Genomic DNA, 16,266 nt, shown 5'->3' with positions numbered 1-16,266 from the left:
GATCATTTGTAGAAAGGCACGAAGGTCACTGACACAGTGCCATTACAGCAGGTGAACCGGCCGGCCTCCTGCCTAAATGCCTCCAACATGCACAAAACTCAAAGAACAAAACGAGTCACAACCATTTTTTCATCTCTTTAGAATGGCAGTTAGAAAGGGGAACACCAGAAGAGATTAGCAGATGTTTATCAGTTAYAGGAGTTGCAATAGTGATGTAGGTTACAGGATGCACATGGACACGAGAACTTTATGTTCAACTCAAGGGCCTGGCTCACTAAGTTCAGTTTGCCTCTCTACCTGAACTGTAGTGTATGTGCAACTGRAGGTAAATTAATGTGTGTTCACCCAGAATTTTCAGTCACACTTTTAAAAACCAAGATGCTTCTAAAACAAGTTTAACTGAAACATCAGAGTTTGCTTACAACATGTTAAAGTTGCAATAAAAGTGAAGACGCAAAGTCTTTGCAAATGCAAGGCCATGATAAAGTATTCAGCAAATCAGAGACCCAYTCCAGCCTTAGTGCTTTTATTTAAAAAGCCTGCACAGTAATAACTGCACTTTTCAAGCTGGTTCAGTGACTGAAAAAAGGGCCTTGGGATTTAAAAATTATTGTGAATAAGGCATGGTTGAACGTATGAACATGTCAAATTGTAATCTGTAACTGTTCCACAGTCACTCCTCTCCTATTAGGACAGAAATTATTATGCTAAAAACCTTATGTCAGAAAGTTTACCTTTCCGATTCCTGCCACGGCTTATCAGGCTCATAGTCTTTTCCTGACTTCTCTAACTTGTCCTCCTTCTCCTCTCTCTTCCTGCCTCGCTTCTTGCGCTCCTCCTCCTCGGGGGGTTTGCTCCTGCAAGCCACCAAGCACTCCAGGACGCGCTGGTGCTTCTCCGAGTTGCTGATGTGCGCGCGCACCAGCGTCTCCAGCTCGTTCCACATAATGCGGTACTGCTCGTCCCTGCGTCGGGGGTGGGGTTAAAACAAAGTCTAATTAACACAGATCGAAACCTAGATCGTTAATGCACTGACTAATCCAACATTAAGAGCAAAACCTAAGACGCTCCAAATGAATCAAAATAATTTCTTACAGATTATCTCCCCTTCTCTGGTACTGGAAGCCTGACCACCCTGGTGTATCCTTGGAGCTTTCAGAAGCAGGTTGCCTGTGGCACTCCCCACTTTACACAWCTATCACCTGGAATCTACTACACCCACTGCAATCAAACTCTTAACACTTGCAAAAATAACAGCTAATCTGCAAATTAAATGCCTAAAATCATTTAATTCAGAGCTTACTTAAGTTTTTTTGTATTGGTTTGAAATTATTCCAGTTCCTCTGTCTTAGCTTGTATCAGACTTTCCCTTTACGTTAAAAAAATACAAAAGCCAGGAGAACCATTCTTGTAGTTTTTCGTTACAAAATGTTTGTACTCAAACATCGTTCTATATCTGTACCATGACAACCCTGAAATGATGTAAGCAAAGCACTCACAACAGTTATTTTTCAGGTATTCATCATTTACAGTTCTCCACATTACCTTTGACCAAACTAAGAAAATTTACATAAAAACAATGTGAATGGAACCTTTCTGAAAGAAGTAAAACAACCAACAACAACAACAAAACGTGTTTAACCTTTTTGGACCCTTTCCCCTGGTACCAACTGTTGAAATCGGCAGTGGATCGTTCTTCCTCTCCATATCTACTAAATTGTATATTGTTTTTTGACAGTTCAGAACATCCTCATCTGTCATGGCTTCTTTTACAATCACGCTGGCTAATGGCACTACCTGCAATATGAAACAGAAGTGAACAGGAAAATCTGTGTATGTTGCAGGAAAGAAACAGGGAAAAAGAAATCAAAATATGTAATTATGGAACCATACATACGCATCCCACCACACACCCTATAGGCTACAAAGCCTCTAAGTGTTGCATTTTCTTTCTTCACCATACCACCAGTGGTGGTTCCAAATATTCCATCCCATTTAGATTACATCCTAATATTCTAGTTACATTGGAATATTCTAGAGTATTTAACTGAAAATGAAACTTAAAACTATTTTGTTGCAAATAATTTACCATAAGACAGAGTTACTTCATCATGTAATAAATTGAAACTTAATCTGAAACAGAATAAAAGGTTATAAACCCCCAGATTACTTACAGCTTGCATGTTGAATATGGTAGTCTGAGAAATAATCATAGGCCAGTAACGAGTATGTTTCTCTAACTGATCTTTTGCACGTTCCAATGGAATTTCAAGACTTCCATCCATCTTATATCTGGGCTCTAGAAAAGGAGTTAATCGGTTTTCCCTCATAAATTCACCAAAATCCTAATGATAACCAAACAAGATAAAATTAGGAATTTCTCCACCAAAGTAACTTCCACTGATTGGGTCAAACAGCATAGTCTTGCTTATCACTGTGTGTACCAACCCCACCCATTAAATTCCCACTAACAATCAGAGACCTGTTTACAGTTTTCAGATGTACAACTCTAATCAGACAAATACTTAACTAACATTATGCAAATAAAGGTTAAAAACTGTAGCAATTTTTTGGATGAGGAGCCATTCTGGATCCACACCATCGATCCTGTGCAGTAACAATTTTACTATGGATTTTTGGAAACCACTTTGATACTACACAACGAACGCCAAGGACACGAGTTGGAAATCAAAGTGTGTGTGAGAGGTGGGGGACGACAACTGAACACCAGGAGTTTGTTTGTGGCAATTTGTTTGCTGTATATTCAGGGTTCAAAGCTGACAGCTTTAGCATTTCCATGTTTTCTACAAGCCATTCATGAACAACCCATCCTTCTGACATTGAAGAGAATACAGTCTTCTCTGCATCAAAAAAATGTTATTTAACAATCAATCAGGAATTTTAAGTGTTTATAGTGCACGAGGGCAGAAAGCACTACCTTGTATGAAAAGGATTCTGCAGAGCAGGCACTACAATAAGCAGAAACACTGCTTTGCACTAATACACACCGACGACACAGCATAGTACCAACAGCCATATATCCATGCAGTTCTCCAGAAAAAATAAAGCAACACTTCCCACATGGAACACCAAATGCACTGCATCTCTCGCGGTCTGAGAAAAATGGCAATTCAAAAGCAAAGGGAATCTTACTGTAATCCTGTAGTCTGTGACTCTTCCACCACACCCTTCGCTGATCGATGGGGGATCTTCTAGAATGGATCGTGAGCTGCTTAGGACATGCAGGAAAATTTCTCCTCCGTGGCTGCTGAGCATGTGACTGATGACTTTAGAGCCTGACTTGCGCGGCTGCTCCAGCAAAACAGAACGACCTATGGGAGGTGACGGCAGCTCGGTCAGTTACTGCACRCTACAGCTTTACATCAAAAACTATATATATTCACATCATACAGGTTGGTACCTAAGCGAGTCTTTTAATGCATTGAAGTTGCATTTTCCCCTAGTTTGAATGAGGAAAATCTTCTTGAGCATTTAGGCCCTATTGCTGAACAGGATATAGTGGCAAGTACTGACTTTTTACACTGAAGATGATCAAAAAAACTTATTCCTGTGACATCCCAATAGTTTTTTCAATAGGATATGYTTTTTAGGGATACAGACACTTAAAAGGTTGTATTATATACAGGTAGCTTTTTATCTGTACCTTCCTTGARTGTAAAGTTATGAATTTATACTACTTCATGCTTAAAAAGGAGATATTTTTTCAGATACACAGAGATGAAATTGACTTTGTCTTGTGTCCAAAAAAATGCACTCAATTCAATTCAGCTCAAAGGTGCGACGATATGAGGAAGTAAAACCAGAAGACACAGCGAGGTTACTTTCATTTCAGTTCAACCATTTTTATTAATCGAGTACTTCACCAGTATAGAATTTTTAGGGAAAAATAAAAATATAGGGAAAGAAAAAAATACATGTTCATTTAGACACACARCTGATTTGACTGAAGAAAACATCCTATTGAAAAGGCTGTTTGTAACACAACTTTTCTTGGAAAACTACAAAAAGAAAAACCCTGCATGTAATCAACATTGCTACAATACTACATTCTTGAAAGCAGTAGTTCTGGCTTACTTTTTGGACATGTACATAAATGACACCCTCTTATACAAAGGCAATCCATGACAAAGGCTAATACCTTGCAGATAAGCAGGTGGATCTAACTCCCCTTTGGACTGATCCCAGTAAGCCTAAGCAACTGAGCAGCATTTTGCCACATCTAAGAGTAAGCTCAGAGGCTACCAACTATGGTAGCAGGAGGGTAGCACCCAGGCACGGATTTAGGGTGTTAATACTTTGCAGTAAGCAACCAGAGCAAGCACTTTGATCACCTGCTGGAAGCAACCTTTCCCACTCAATTGGATTTTTTAAGCTATCAAACATTTTATCTCTCAAAACATTTCAAAACTGTTAATATTTTAACTATCAAAATAAACTACTCAGCCAAGAACACGAGCTTACCATTCAAGAGAAAGTTAGTAAGGCATGAAGAAGGTCTGCTATTTACATCTACAGGGGAAATTCGGTACGCTCCAGTGCAATAGTGTAATTCTGAAAAATAAATGAACAGAAAGTTTGAAAGGTGGCTCCAAAACACAGCAAAAACACCCCACCAAATGAAAAGAACGGGAGGAGACTACTGCACAAACAGCAGGGCAAAAAACACTTGCTGCCTGCTCCCCACCCCCATCTCTTAGGGGGATCACTGACTAGCCAAGATAAGACTATTATTAAAGCAATCAGCAGCAGATTATATAGAATAAAAGGTGAAATAGCATTGAGCACCAGGGAACTGTCCTTGAGCTATCACGTTACCTACCCACACTGTTGGTTCGAGGAGTACACCATTTTAATGTCACAGTTTCTTTAAACGCCCCTTCTCTGCTGTTGCCACCTATATGATTATCACCTGTAGCATAAAGCCAGAAAAAAAAAAAAAGAAGTGACATAACTTGGTCAACCATATTTACTTTGTTACACAAAAAATAGCAAATAATTCCTACATGAGCCTCGAGTGTTACTGAAAAGATTGAAGATGTATGACCACATACAAAACATGAAACAGTTTTAAAAAGTTTAATTATCTAACATAAGTGAAAAGAACTCTAAGTTATTTACCAGCAGCATTTTGGGGGAGGGGAACCACCAAGCAACCAACCAAAATAAAAAAAAAAAAAAAATCCAAATCACCAATTGTCTGTAGTTTGATCTATAAAATAAGACTTTTTTTTTCCTTAAAGACAGTTTAATGGGGGTATTGATGTCTGTTTTAACACCTCCCTGCGAGCAAGCTGTTTGCTATTCTTCTTGTCCTTTAACACACATTAGGTAAGCAAAGATTAACAGAGTTCTACACATACTGGAATTGCAGTAGCACAGTTAATTACAGAAGACCATGTTCAAACCCAAGCTAGTCTGYGAGGAATTAGACACATACGTCAGCCTAGAACATTGTGTGTTATGTTAGGAGTCAATCTAATGCTAAAAATCTTTTTTTTTTTTTTTAAATTGCTATCCATCGGTCTCTCAAAGTTTCTCATATCTCACCAATAAGATGAAATGCCTCCCATACAAAGCACAGACATAGAAGCCCTGCAAATAACTGAAGCTTCCTTTTCTCATTGTACATTATTACTACTACGTTATCACAACTACTGTCATTATTTTTAAAATATGCCACTAATCAGGAATACTCAAAAAGCAATACTACATGTCAGTTTTCATATAGGCTCCTACACAAYTCTAGTGATCATGCTTGAAACTTACTTCAGTTTAGAAAGCACAGCCCACCTTTCTGAATACTTCCAGAATACCAATTTTAAAAAAAGACCCAAAAAGCACATTCAAAGAACTATTTCTACTTACCACTCTTTAAAAAGTCAACATGTGCCTCTTTGTGATGAAGGAGCTCTACATCATAGTTGGCTGATGTGTTGGCATGTTGTTCTTCCTTTAAGAGAAATGCAAAAATACTTATTTTAACCAAAAGTTGCTGTTTTCACATGAGAACAGTTCTACATTTACCTTTCGCTCCAGAAGAAAACAGAGAGTCTCCAGAGTGCATCAGACAACAACAGGATTGCAATGTTGAGGAAACTTTGCTCTCTGACCTATTTAAAGATGCAGCCATCTGCTCTCCCTCTTTTGTGCTTTTTGCAACACTGTGGTTTCCTCCTTATACAAGTGCCATGACAGCATGCACAACGCAAAAGGGATAAAAACAGACTTATCTATCATAGCCCTTGCCTTTTTTTTTTTTTTAATTTGGGAAGTTTAGCAAGGCTATGACATATTTAAATATGACTGATATCCAGCTAGAAACTCATGCGGCAGCAACAAATGCCCGTTGCTGATTAAATAACTAAAAATCTCACGAGTCCAAACTTAAAAAAACGGGTGGGAGAAGGACRGAGAGTATTTTAGCATTTTCTTGTATTTAAGATAAGCAAAAACGATTCTTCAGTGACAAGCTTATAATTAGAAACTGAATGTTGGAAGGCGGATACGGCATCTTTAAACAGCTGCAGCAGATTAGCAAAAACAGAACAGTAATGCCGGCAATTTATTCCAAGTGGGGGAAAAAAAAAAAAAAAAAAAAAAAGAGACAGAGAACCCAACATAATCTATTGCTATAAGGACAACGGCAGAAGGGGGAGGCAAACCAGCAGCACACAGGTCAGAAAGTTACAGACAAGGTATTTGCAAACCTATAAGTTATATTTATACTATGATCAATAGTTAGAGTTCTATTAACATGGCCAGGGTACATTAATGCTTAATTTGATGTTTTAACCCATAAAATATTACTATTTTTCAAAGCCGTAAATAAGCACTAATTGATTTTATTAGTATTAGGTCTTTTTTTTTCCCCATTTTCTTTCTTATTTTAAAATAAGCAGAGTTTATCTGCCCTGTCCTTTCTGTTTGCTTGAATACTGGTACTTCTGATCAGGCAGCAAGAGAGCAAGACGCAAYGGAAGCAGAAAATTAAATTTAATACTTAGAATTCTTAGTTGCATCAACTTTCCTCCTAAAAGCAATTAAAACATACATAAGGACATAAAAAAAAAAAATCCAAATCCCTTTCCTAACTAGATTATAGGCTCCTGTCCCTTTGCTTCTGATTTATGCATCTTCAGACTAGAAAATCTACTGGAAAAGACTACAAACAAACAAACAAAAAAAAAGAGCTATTAGTTACAAACACCTTTATGTTGAGTAGGCATGATTGTGAAACAGAGGAAAGACTCACTATGGCACTAAAATTCACAAGGGTCAGGAATATCTAATGAATACAAGTAGAAAAAGATAAAAGAATCACAGACAAAGTAATTTGAGGTAAATAAGACTATAGTTATATAAAACAATACAAACAGAACTGAAATAACACTTGTATTGCTAAGTCAAAAACTGATTTTGGCAATACAGCATTTTGTTCTGTGATCCTTTTTTTTTTTTTTTTTCTCCCCCTTCTTCAATTTTACTAACCTGGTCACAGACATTGAATGTGGGCTAATAAAAACAAAAACAAAAACAGAAAATATGATATGGAGAGAAAAGCGAAGTAAAAATTCCATTAAAATAAACATCAAAAGTTTGCAAACCAATTTAAAAGTGATGCAGCTGCTTAACGTAAAGTTATACACCCACTATTACCTTCATAGGGATATTAGTGATTGTGGTTGAAGCCAGATCGAAGTGCTGCTGGACTAAAACATTCAGTTTTGTAGCCARGTGACGCCCAGCACGGACACTGTGTACTTCACTGGTCAAAACAGGTGAAAGCTGGAACAAATTGGCATAGAATATATACTATTAATGGATTAAGGTCCAATATTGTGTGGCAGAAAATAAATCCTTTGAAATCTAAGCTAAGCAGGTTTATACTTATAACTTCAACCAGAGAAGAAAGAAAAAAAAAAAGAAAAAAAAAAACACCAACAAAATAATAATAAAAATGCCCACAAGAGTTGCTTCTCACACAAAATTCTCYAGGCTGTCCCAGTTATTATAGCTGTAGTTGTTACAAGTTGCCACAAAATCAGAAATGTACTAAAAATCTTGAGTCATTAATTGCTAATAGGGAGATTTAGTATGAGGACACAGGGCAGGAATTCAAGATTTTATGCTCTTAACAGCAGCTCTGGGCCCAAGTCTTCCCTCCCTTTCATCAGCTGAGCGACTTGAACATAGCAATTTTCCCTACCCACCTGTATTTTCTATACATACACAAGAGAAAAAAAAACACAAGCTGTACTGCAAGCTGTACTTGAKTTTCCTTTGCCAGCAAGTAGTGACATTGATTTTAGGCACCACTTGAAAAAGCTGTGACAAAAATGACAGTCTTACAGAAAATAAAGGCAATCAATTTATTCTCTCCTGTTCATATATTTCTCAGCATTCACCTAGAAACRGTTTTGTAGAATATTATGTTAAGAAGGCTATTATACTTAAATTTTTCTGACATAAAATGCAGAATTAGATGTCTATCATAAGAAAAAAAACCACTTTTTTTCTTCCTTATAGTTAACATCTTAAAATACTGAAACAATCTGAAGAATAGCAGAATATACTCAGGCATATTTCAGMCAATGTAACAGGGCATAATTTGCATGCAGTGGTTTAAAAGCTACTAAGAATTCACGTTATCTATTTGCTCTTATTACTAGACATTTGGAATATCTGTTGGCGGAATAATTTTTCATAAAAATTCTTCCTTTCACTTTCTAAAATTTTTAAGAGACGATATCTGCACATTACGAAATGATGCAAACATTCTACTTCCCTACAATATTGCCCTTTCCTTTGAAAGCAGACAAAGTTCCCGCTGTTTTCCACAGAGAAATGACAGCTAACACCAGAACAGCAGCTTTTACACTGCCAAGTAGTTGTCAGCTTTTCCACTAGATTCTCAAAGATGCCATTCCTTCTCCTAAGCCCCACAGTTTTATCTATCTAGGGCATCAATATGCTCACTTCATGAGAAACTGAAACATGAATTAATGCATGAAATTTAAGTAATCAAGTGGAAAAAGGAACCYCACATACTCATGTTGGTTATAAAACAAGGAAACAGCTAATTTCAAGTGATGTATTTCATTTGGCAAATTTTAGGTGTTATCTTCTCAAACAGTCACCCATAATATTAATTAGGACTTGGAGACCAAAGGCGCAGAACTTAATTGTTGAATAGTCAACTTGCATTGTCTATTTTCTTCTTCATGTGGTTCCTAAAACTTGGATAAATTTTCCTTGTTTTAAGCTCCTTACCTCTTTTTTAGGACGATCTGAAACAAGGCTGTCTTCGCCAACCGGGTAAGTGTGGATTAAGACCAATTCACATTTCTGAATCTGCATTAGACTTAAAAATAAACATTTCTATTTCAGTAAGCCTACAGCATGACAGAAATTACCCCACAGAAATCAGATCAACTCTCTTCTCCCAATATCCATTTGATGTTCAGAACACAGAACCCATGGAAATGTATTATGATGCTCCATTTCTGAAAGTTTTCGGAAGAAACTAGGTTACATTARTGCTTTTCAAGAGCACAGATTTCAAAATGAATTTTAATCAGAATAAAATAAGATGCTTTTGTCTCTACATGTAATTGCACTATACTTTTTTTCCTTAACTGGTGTAAGCTACTCAGCTTCATTCAAACAACTGATGTGACAATGTGACAAGAGATTTGTGTCCCCAAGCATCGATCAGATATTAGTAAGAAAATTCCCGTGAATTTTAAAACTAACCAACTACCATGCTCTCCTACTAAAATGTCGGGAATTTTGGAGGGAACAGGACATTGTTCCACATTCCCAGCTATAGGAATATAAAAAATCCCAGGTATGAGGTAGCTTTTCCTTCTTTACACTGAGCTTAAAACCTGATTCTCCAGGGACTGCATCTTTTCTGCATCTTTGAAATAGCAATTGCAGCAGGTAGATAGATATAGGACACACAGACACTTTAAGTGTCTATGGAAGAATTAAGAACAGGATCTCAACCTATTACGCACTGTGCAAGGCAATACACAGTCCCTGTCCATAAGTTAAGACTATACAAAAGATGGAGAAAAAAAGAGAAAAAAAACCAACAACACTTCTCTAAAGAATGAGATGATTTCTGTAGTTCAAGAAATCCCCTTATTTCATGGAGGCATAAGGATAATTTAGAAATTAAAAAATAGTTTCAAGCCAATCACTGTAATCAAAGAGGCATATGCAACTCGTTCRGTGCTACTGTTACCAAGGCAGAATCATCACATGCATTATTGATCACAATGATCAAGTATTCAACAAGGCACAGAGCTACCTGCCTTTCACATTTTGGAACAAGATGCAAAATAAAACCTGAAGTGGTATTACCCTGTGATGAAGTATTACTACCCTGTGATGAAGGATGATACTGGAAAGCCAACAACTACGCACTTCATGACTTAGCACTCTTCACATGGACATTCAAATATCGAAGTAAGTTTCAGTATGTTTTAAGTGACAAAAATAAAACCATATTTCCTGGAAGGCATCCAACGGGCACATGCAAATCAGAAAAAAGTGAGAAACCGTATTTGTGAAAAGTATACTCACTGATCTGAATTTGCTGCAAGCTTGTTATGCTCATGAATGGTTTCCTGAACACAGTCCTCAAGCATTCGAACGTGACTGTCACTGCAAGGGCACCAAAAAAAGATATTTTTATAGRTTGAAATTTAGTTTTCTTGTCCCTATGACAAGACTTTCACTGTCTTAGCACATACAAAAGCTCAGCTTCCATAGCCATGATACATTCTGTGTAAAATTTTGATAAACTGTGATAACTTCCAATTTTATAATATATTATTAATAATATGTTTTGACAGATTCAGCTCACATCTAGAGTTATGCGCTGGTTGTAAAACCTAAGTCTTGCAAAAGAGCCTCTATAATCCATAATTTCAGTGTGTTTGGGGACATGAAAAGTTAAGCTAATTTTCTGTTTCAGCAGCTAAACTTCTCATTCATTCCTGCCAGTTAAATCATGCTATTCAGCCAATGCACTCAAATATATATTTTCTTCAGAGTAACATGCCAGTAAAGGCTCTCCTCTTTAAAGTGAGAAATATTYGGTCGACTGCTCTAGCAGACCTCCACAAATGAAATCTTTAAGGTAGCAAGAAATGATCTACAAACAGAAATGCACAAAGTTCAGCTATTTAGGGCACTAATTTACAACACTGAGCTACTAATGCTCCTAGAGAAAGATATATATATTTTAATGTTACAAGCTCATTAACATACAGACCTTTTTGCATTTGTAATACAGATTATTCTTCCTCTGTTCCCAACACGTTCTGCATTCTCCATGAGCACTGTTCGAGCCTCATGCTGGTATTCTGTGATTTTGCAGAGTGCTTCTACCGCTGCGACCAGACCATGAAGTATGCTGCAACATTCCGGATCTGCCCTGGGATTAGGTGGCCCAACAGCTGCTAATGCTGCCATCAGCTAGTTAGAAAGACACACATTTTATATTTGAAAGCCTTTTGTTAAAATGATCTAAGAGAGAAAAAGTCATAGCTGCAATTTATTTTACATAAAAATTAATACTGTCCAGAGAAAAGCTAATAAAGCAATTTAAAAAAATGTGATACACTTTCAGGCTTCTGGAAAATATTTGGTCCTAAATTCTCCTTTTGCAATTCATTTATGCTTTCAGTGCTCACTGACATTATACCAAAAATACTGACATTATCAATTGCCACATGGCTCTGTTTTCTAGAATTTGACAATTTAGTTCCTTCTGACAGTTAGCTTTTTGGAAAACGAGACTGTCCACTTTAACACAAGAGTAAACAGTATATAAACACTGTWTACAAATTTTTAAAACAATAAATAAACTATTATTAACCTTCCAAATTATTTGGGTAACTTAATAGGCTATTTCTTAAAACCTTATTCTGCAATCATTCCAGACCAGATGCACTGACTTCTTCGTTCACCAAAATAATCTCACGCTAACTGCAGTAAGAAGTCACTTTTTATTCTATAACTGAATTAACCTTGTGAAACAGAGGAACAGCTACAGAGCATACCTCCTGCAAGTTCTGATCTTCTTGGGTCCAAGAATTCAAGACATGAGCCCCAGAATCACTCACAATGAAATTCACCTAAAAGGTTAATGAAATTCAAACCAACGTAATTTACACTTTCTTCAGATAATAGTTAACAGATATTCACAAGCCAAACTAATAACAAAAGGACAAAAAAAGCATTACTCCTGCTATATTCAGGTACCTTTGCTGCAGAATCATATTTAACAACAACTTCTTCCTCTACATACCCATAATTAAGTCGATCTCTACATCAGGGCAGCACTGCAGCATATTATGGATCTATTTCACTAGTGTGGTAACACTTCTGGTAGTAGAAACATCTACCAAGCAAAATAAATTTCAATGCTGCAGTACAGCAATCCGTTCAGCAACCTCTGTCACGAGAGACCTCAGGGGCAAATATTTAGCAAGGTATCACAAATACTCGATACCAAAACACGTTCCCAATATGTTACCAAAACAAGCTGAGAGGAGCAAGCCTTCCCTCTCAGTTTCAGTTTTCCTATCACAGAGACTTCAGTTCAGCCAAATGATTTGATTCAGTTACATAAAGAGTTAACATATCCCACCATGGGACTTAACATAATGTGGTTAGATACTCTTTTAAACAGGAGTTTAAGATAAATACACAGTCCTCCTCTATGTCTGAAGTACTAGAAAACTAGAAGTGAGCAGTCAATCCTCACTCTGTTCGACCATTTTAATACACTTCTTTTTTTAAATCACTCTTTTCCTTGCAGAAATATTCATTTTGCTCTGCTCAGACTTGAGCTTACAGAAACACAGTGCATCACACCATTTCATTCAACTTTTTTCCTATGCTCTATGATCTAAACATAGCCCCTAACAGCCCCTGTTAGGCAAGTTCTCCTCTCTCATTCATGTGCTAAAGAAGGAACAAACCAAGTAAATAAAAATAAACAGAGAGACTTGGAAGCTGCTGCTTAGCTAGACTGGTTGTGCTTGCTACAGCACATCATGATAACTTGATGGGATGCCGAGCACAAGCTGTGATTAGAGGCGAAACACTAAGCTGTGGGTTTCTGCACACATATCACAGAAGTAATTATCTCCCCCACAGAGGCATTCATCATCAAGAGAAACAGAAGGACTAAATAATACTCTGTTCTTTGTAGTTTGATGCTAATTATTATTAGGTAACATCACAAAGCAGTGCGAGGTGTTAGAACAAAGAAAACTCTTCCAGGGCTATGCTTTGTGCATGCCTCACTGATACAGAGATGAAAAACAGGTTTTCTTTCTTGGTATTGCAGTTGTATCATTTGCCTTTAAGCACAAGCTGATACTTCCATGAAATGCTTTCTAGTTCAAGCTGTAACTSTTCCCGAGAGTTGGGACTCTTTGTTCCAAGATGTTGCTTACAACACATCTGCCATAAGCAAAATTGTAATCATAGCAAAATTCATGCTTAAATATCACATTTTTTCTGACCCAAAGAGAGAAAAGATGGTCTAACACAAGACAGTTTTCCACATGGTGTGTTACTTACAATGCCCATAAGCCCTGCATTCAAATGCAAACTAATGTGTTACTTCAGTCTGCCCAACAAGCATCCTTCAACAAGTACCAGGATCCTTAGCTGTTCGATCCATTTGGCTTTTAAATTTAGACTACTACTCATTAATGAGAACGCAGATCAAAAAAGTCACGTGAAGGCCCACAGTAGAAAAAAAAAATTCTAAGGAAGAAACCACGTGGCAGGCAGTTCTCCCACTACCAGCTGGTAGTTTGAGAGAGAGATCCTACTACTTCCTACAGTTCTGCAATCCTTCAAACTCAGTAATGAAAAACCTGCAGCAGGGCTACCAGAAGAACCAAAATTCGATCTAAAACACCTCACTTAAGCGTCTATAAACTTAAAGAGCATAAGAAAACAATAATAAATTTATATACTACCTGAAAGTTTCTCTCCTTATATTTTRCAATCCAGCACTGAGTTACAAAATGACACTAAGATTATGTGATGTCCCCCAAACCAAATATGTAATTGGATTCACTTATTACTCAAACCATTTATAAAAGGCACAAACTCTATCAATAGCTCAAAGATATTCTCATACGTTATCTGCTGTTATATTAAAAGATCTCATTAAAATGGAAAATACTGCTATACTATGAGGAACTAAGTAGGGTAACTCTATAACTTACCAGTTTTTTGAAAGGAAAAATATCGTACATTATTCTACAGTACTCCATGGATGACTCCACTGAACAGGTCCATAGGGATTTGGATATGGGAGCTAGGGGTATAATTCCTTGGGTCCGATTCTTTACTAACATATCGAATTCAACATGTTGTCTACAGGATTCTGCCATATATGGGCAGTGATCCACAACAAAAACAGTTTTATGAGACTCGGAAAAGATTTTCATTTTCTTCCTGAAATAAATAGGTATTATAATTAGTAAGAAATTGTGCAAGGCAAATTAGGGAAAAAAAAAAAGTTACAGCACAAGCTTACTACACAGATTACATTTATATACAGGTATTTTAATTGACTACACAAGCTTTGAGAAAGGTTACCTCTTCCACTATCACACATACCTTACCTGCTATAAACCTACTTCTAAAGCTTTTTTTTAAAAAAAATACACATATTCACTTAAAGAATCTATTTACATAAAAACAAAATATTGCCTAGAACGCTCACTGGTCCTTATATATAGTACATTAAATTTCTTATCAGGCATAACCTATTTTTCCTCTGGAGGAAAAAAAAAAAGATAAAATGCACTGTAAACTGCTGAAAAGCTAACAGTGATGCACAATATTCCTCCTTCCCTCTTCCCTAATTAAATGAAAAAATTCAGAGAAACCATGAAAGATCCAAACCTGCTCGCTATTTAATAATTCTTAAAACAAGGTACAGAAAGTGTGAATAGGTTAGCCTATATAGATGCTTAAGTAACAGAAACAACTTGTATTCTGCAACAGCCCCATGTTACAGTGAACTAAAGGCCCTCTTCGCTCATGCATGTGCTGAAATATGTTAAATATTCTTTTGGGGGGAGATTTTTACTTAAACATTAGTCTTTACTTTGCCAGATGMTATWAAAAAAAAAAAAAAAGTATTTGCATCTGTATTTTAACCTCTTCCTGATACAAAGAACAGATCTGAAACCATTGCAATACAAACATTTTTTTGCCTACCAAAGCTCATAGAAACACCCTTTGTTTGCTTTCCACCAGCAACGCCCAAGAACCACAGTATCCTTAAGGTTGGAAGGGACTTCTAGAGATCACGTAGTCCAACTCCCCTGCACATGCAGGGACACCCAGAGCACGGGGCACAGGGCGGCATCCAGGCGGGTCTGGAAGATCTCCAGAGAAGRAGACTCCACAGCCTCCCTGGGCAGCCTGTGCCAGGGCTCTGGCAACCTCACTGTCAAGAAATTTTCCCTTAAGTTCTTGGGGAACTTATGGTGCTTCAGCTCGTGGCCATTTTCTCTTATCCTTTTGCTGGCCACCACCATCCTGCAGGAAGAGCAGAGCTTTCCCACTTCATGCCCACTGAGCAAGTTTTGCTCTCCCATGGCCTCACTGGGAAGAAATCCTTCTGAAGTAGCTAAAAGGCCTGGGCATCACCTCCTGCACAGGCACTGTTACCTGGGGGCACAAACCAGACAGGAAATCTGATCTTCACCCAGCCTTTATAGCTGTTTTCCTTGCAGGTTTATGTCATCTCTGGATTCGAATGTATATGTGTGTGTATGTGTGTGTGTGTGTGTGTGTGTGTGTGTGTGTGTGTGTGTATATACAGTAGCAACACGCTGCCCTGAGAGGTTGTGCAGTCCCCTTCTCCGGAGATCTTCCAGATCCGTGTGGGTGTGACCCTGCGTCCTGTGCTCGAGGTGTCCCTGCTGGGGGCTTAGCCTAGATGACCTCTAGAGGTCCCTTCCAAACTCAACCAGCCTGTGACTCCGTGACACATATGTGCATGCCTGTGTGTTTAGATGTGTGTGTATACATACATATACCTATATATGTACATAAACCTTTTTATTACACCCGTACAGATACTACTGGATGTGCCTGCACATACATGTACACATACACAATTCACATACACACACACACGTTAGCTATACACACAGCCAGGGGCACACAGCCTCGCGCCGCCGCCGCTTA

The 16,266-nt window shown here is 37.6% G+C and overlaps 1 protein-coding gene across 1 annotated transcript in view; it reads right to left on the bottom strand.

Moving 5' to 3' along the window:
* Positions 1–14,540, bottom strand: part of INTS13 (integrator complex subunit 13) — a 17,253-nt gene extending 2,713 nt beyond the window's left edge. Inside the window, exons 1-13 of the mRNA XM_026045920.1 lie at positions 14,286–14,540; positions 12,096–12,170; positions 11,306–11,508; positions 10,612–10,692; positions 9,292–9,382; positions 7,678–7,806; positions 5,887–5,971; positions 4,841–4,930; positions 4,483–4,572; positions 3,154–3,332; positions 2,175–2,345; positions 1,643–1,797; positions 735–965 (exon numbers count right to left, since the gene is read on the bottom strand). Coding sequence (XP_025901705.1) covers positions 735–965; positions 1,643–1,797; positions 2,175–2,345; positions 3,154–3,332; positions 4,483–4,572; positions 4,841–4,930; positions 5,887–5,971; positions 7,678–7,806; positions 9,292–9,382; positions 10,612–10,692; positions 11,306–11,508; positions 12,096–12,170; positions 14,286–14,510 — 1,805 coding nt within the window. The 5' untranslated portion in view covers positions 14,511–14,540. The remainder of the gene's footprint in view (positions 1–734; positions 966–1,642; positions 1,798–2,174; positions 2,346–3,153; positions 3,333–4,482; positions 4,573–4,840; positions 4,931–5,886; positions 5,972–7,677; positions 7,807–9,291; positions 9,383–10,611; positions 10,693–11,305; positions 11,509–12,095; positions 12,171–14,285) is intronic.
* Positions 14,541–16,266: the final 1,726 nt, after the last annotated feature.

The sequence above is a fragment of the Nothoprocta perdicaria genome, unplaced genomic scaffold (genome assembly GCF_003342845.1).
Source record: "Nothoprocta perdicaria isolate Ctin4 unplaced genomic scaffold, notPer1 scaffold_416, whole genome shotgun sequence".
NCBI lineage: Eukaryota > Metazoa > Chordata > Aves > Tinamiformes > Tinamidae > Nothoprocta > Nothoprocta perdicaria.
This window is presented reverse-complemented; position numbering and strand designations above follow the sequence as displayed.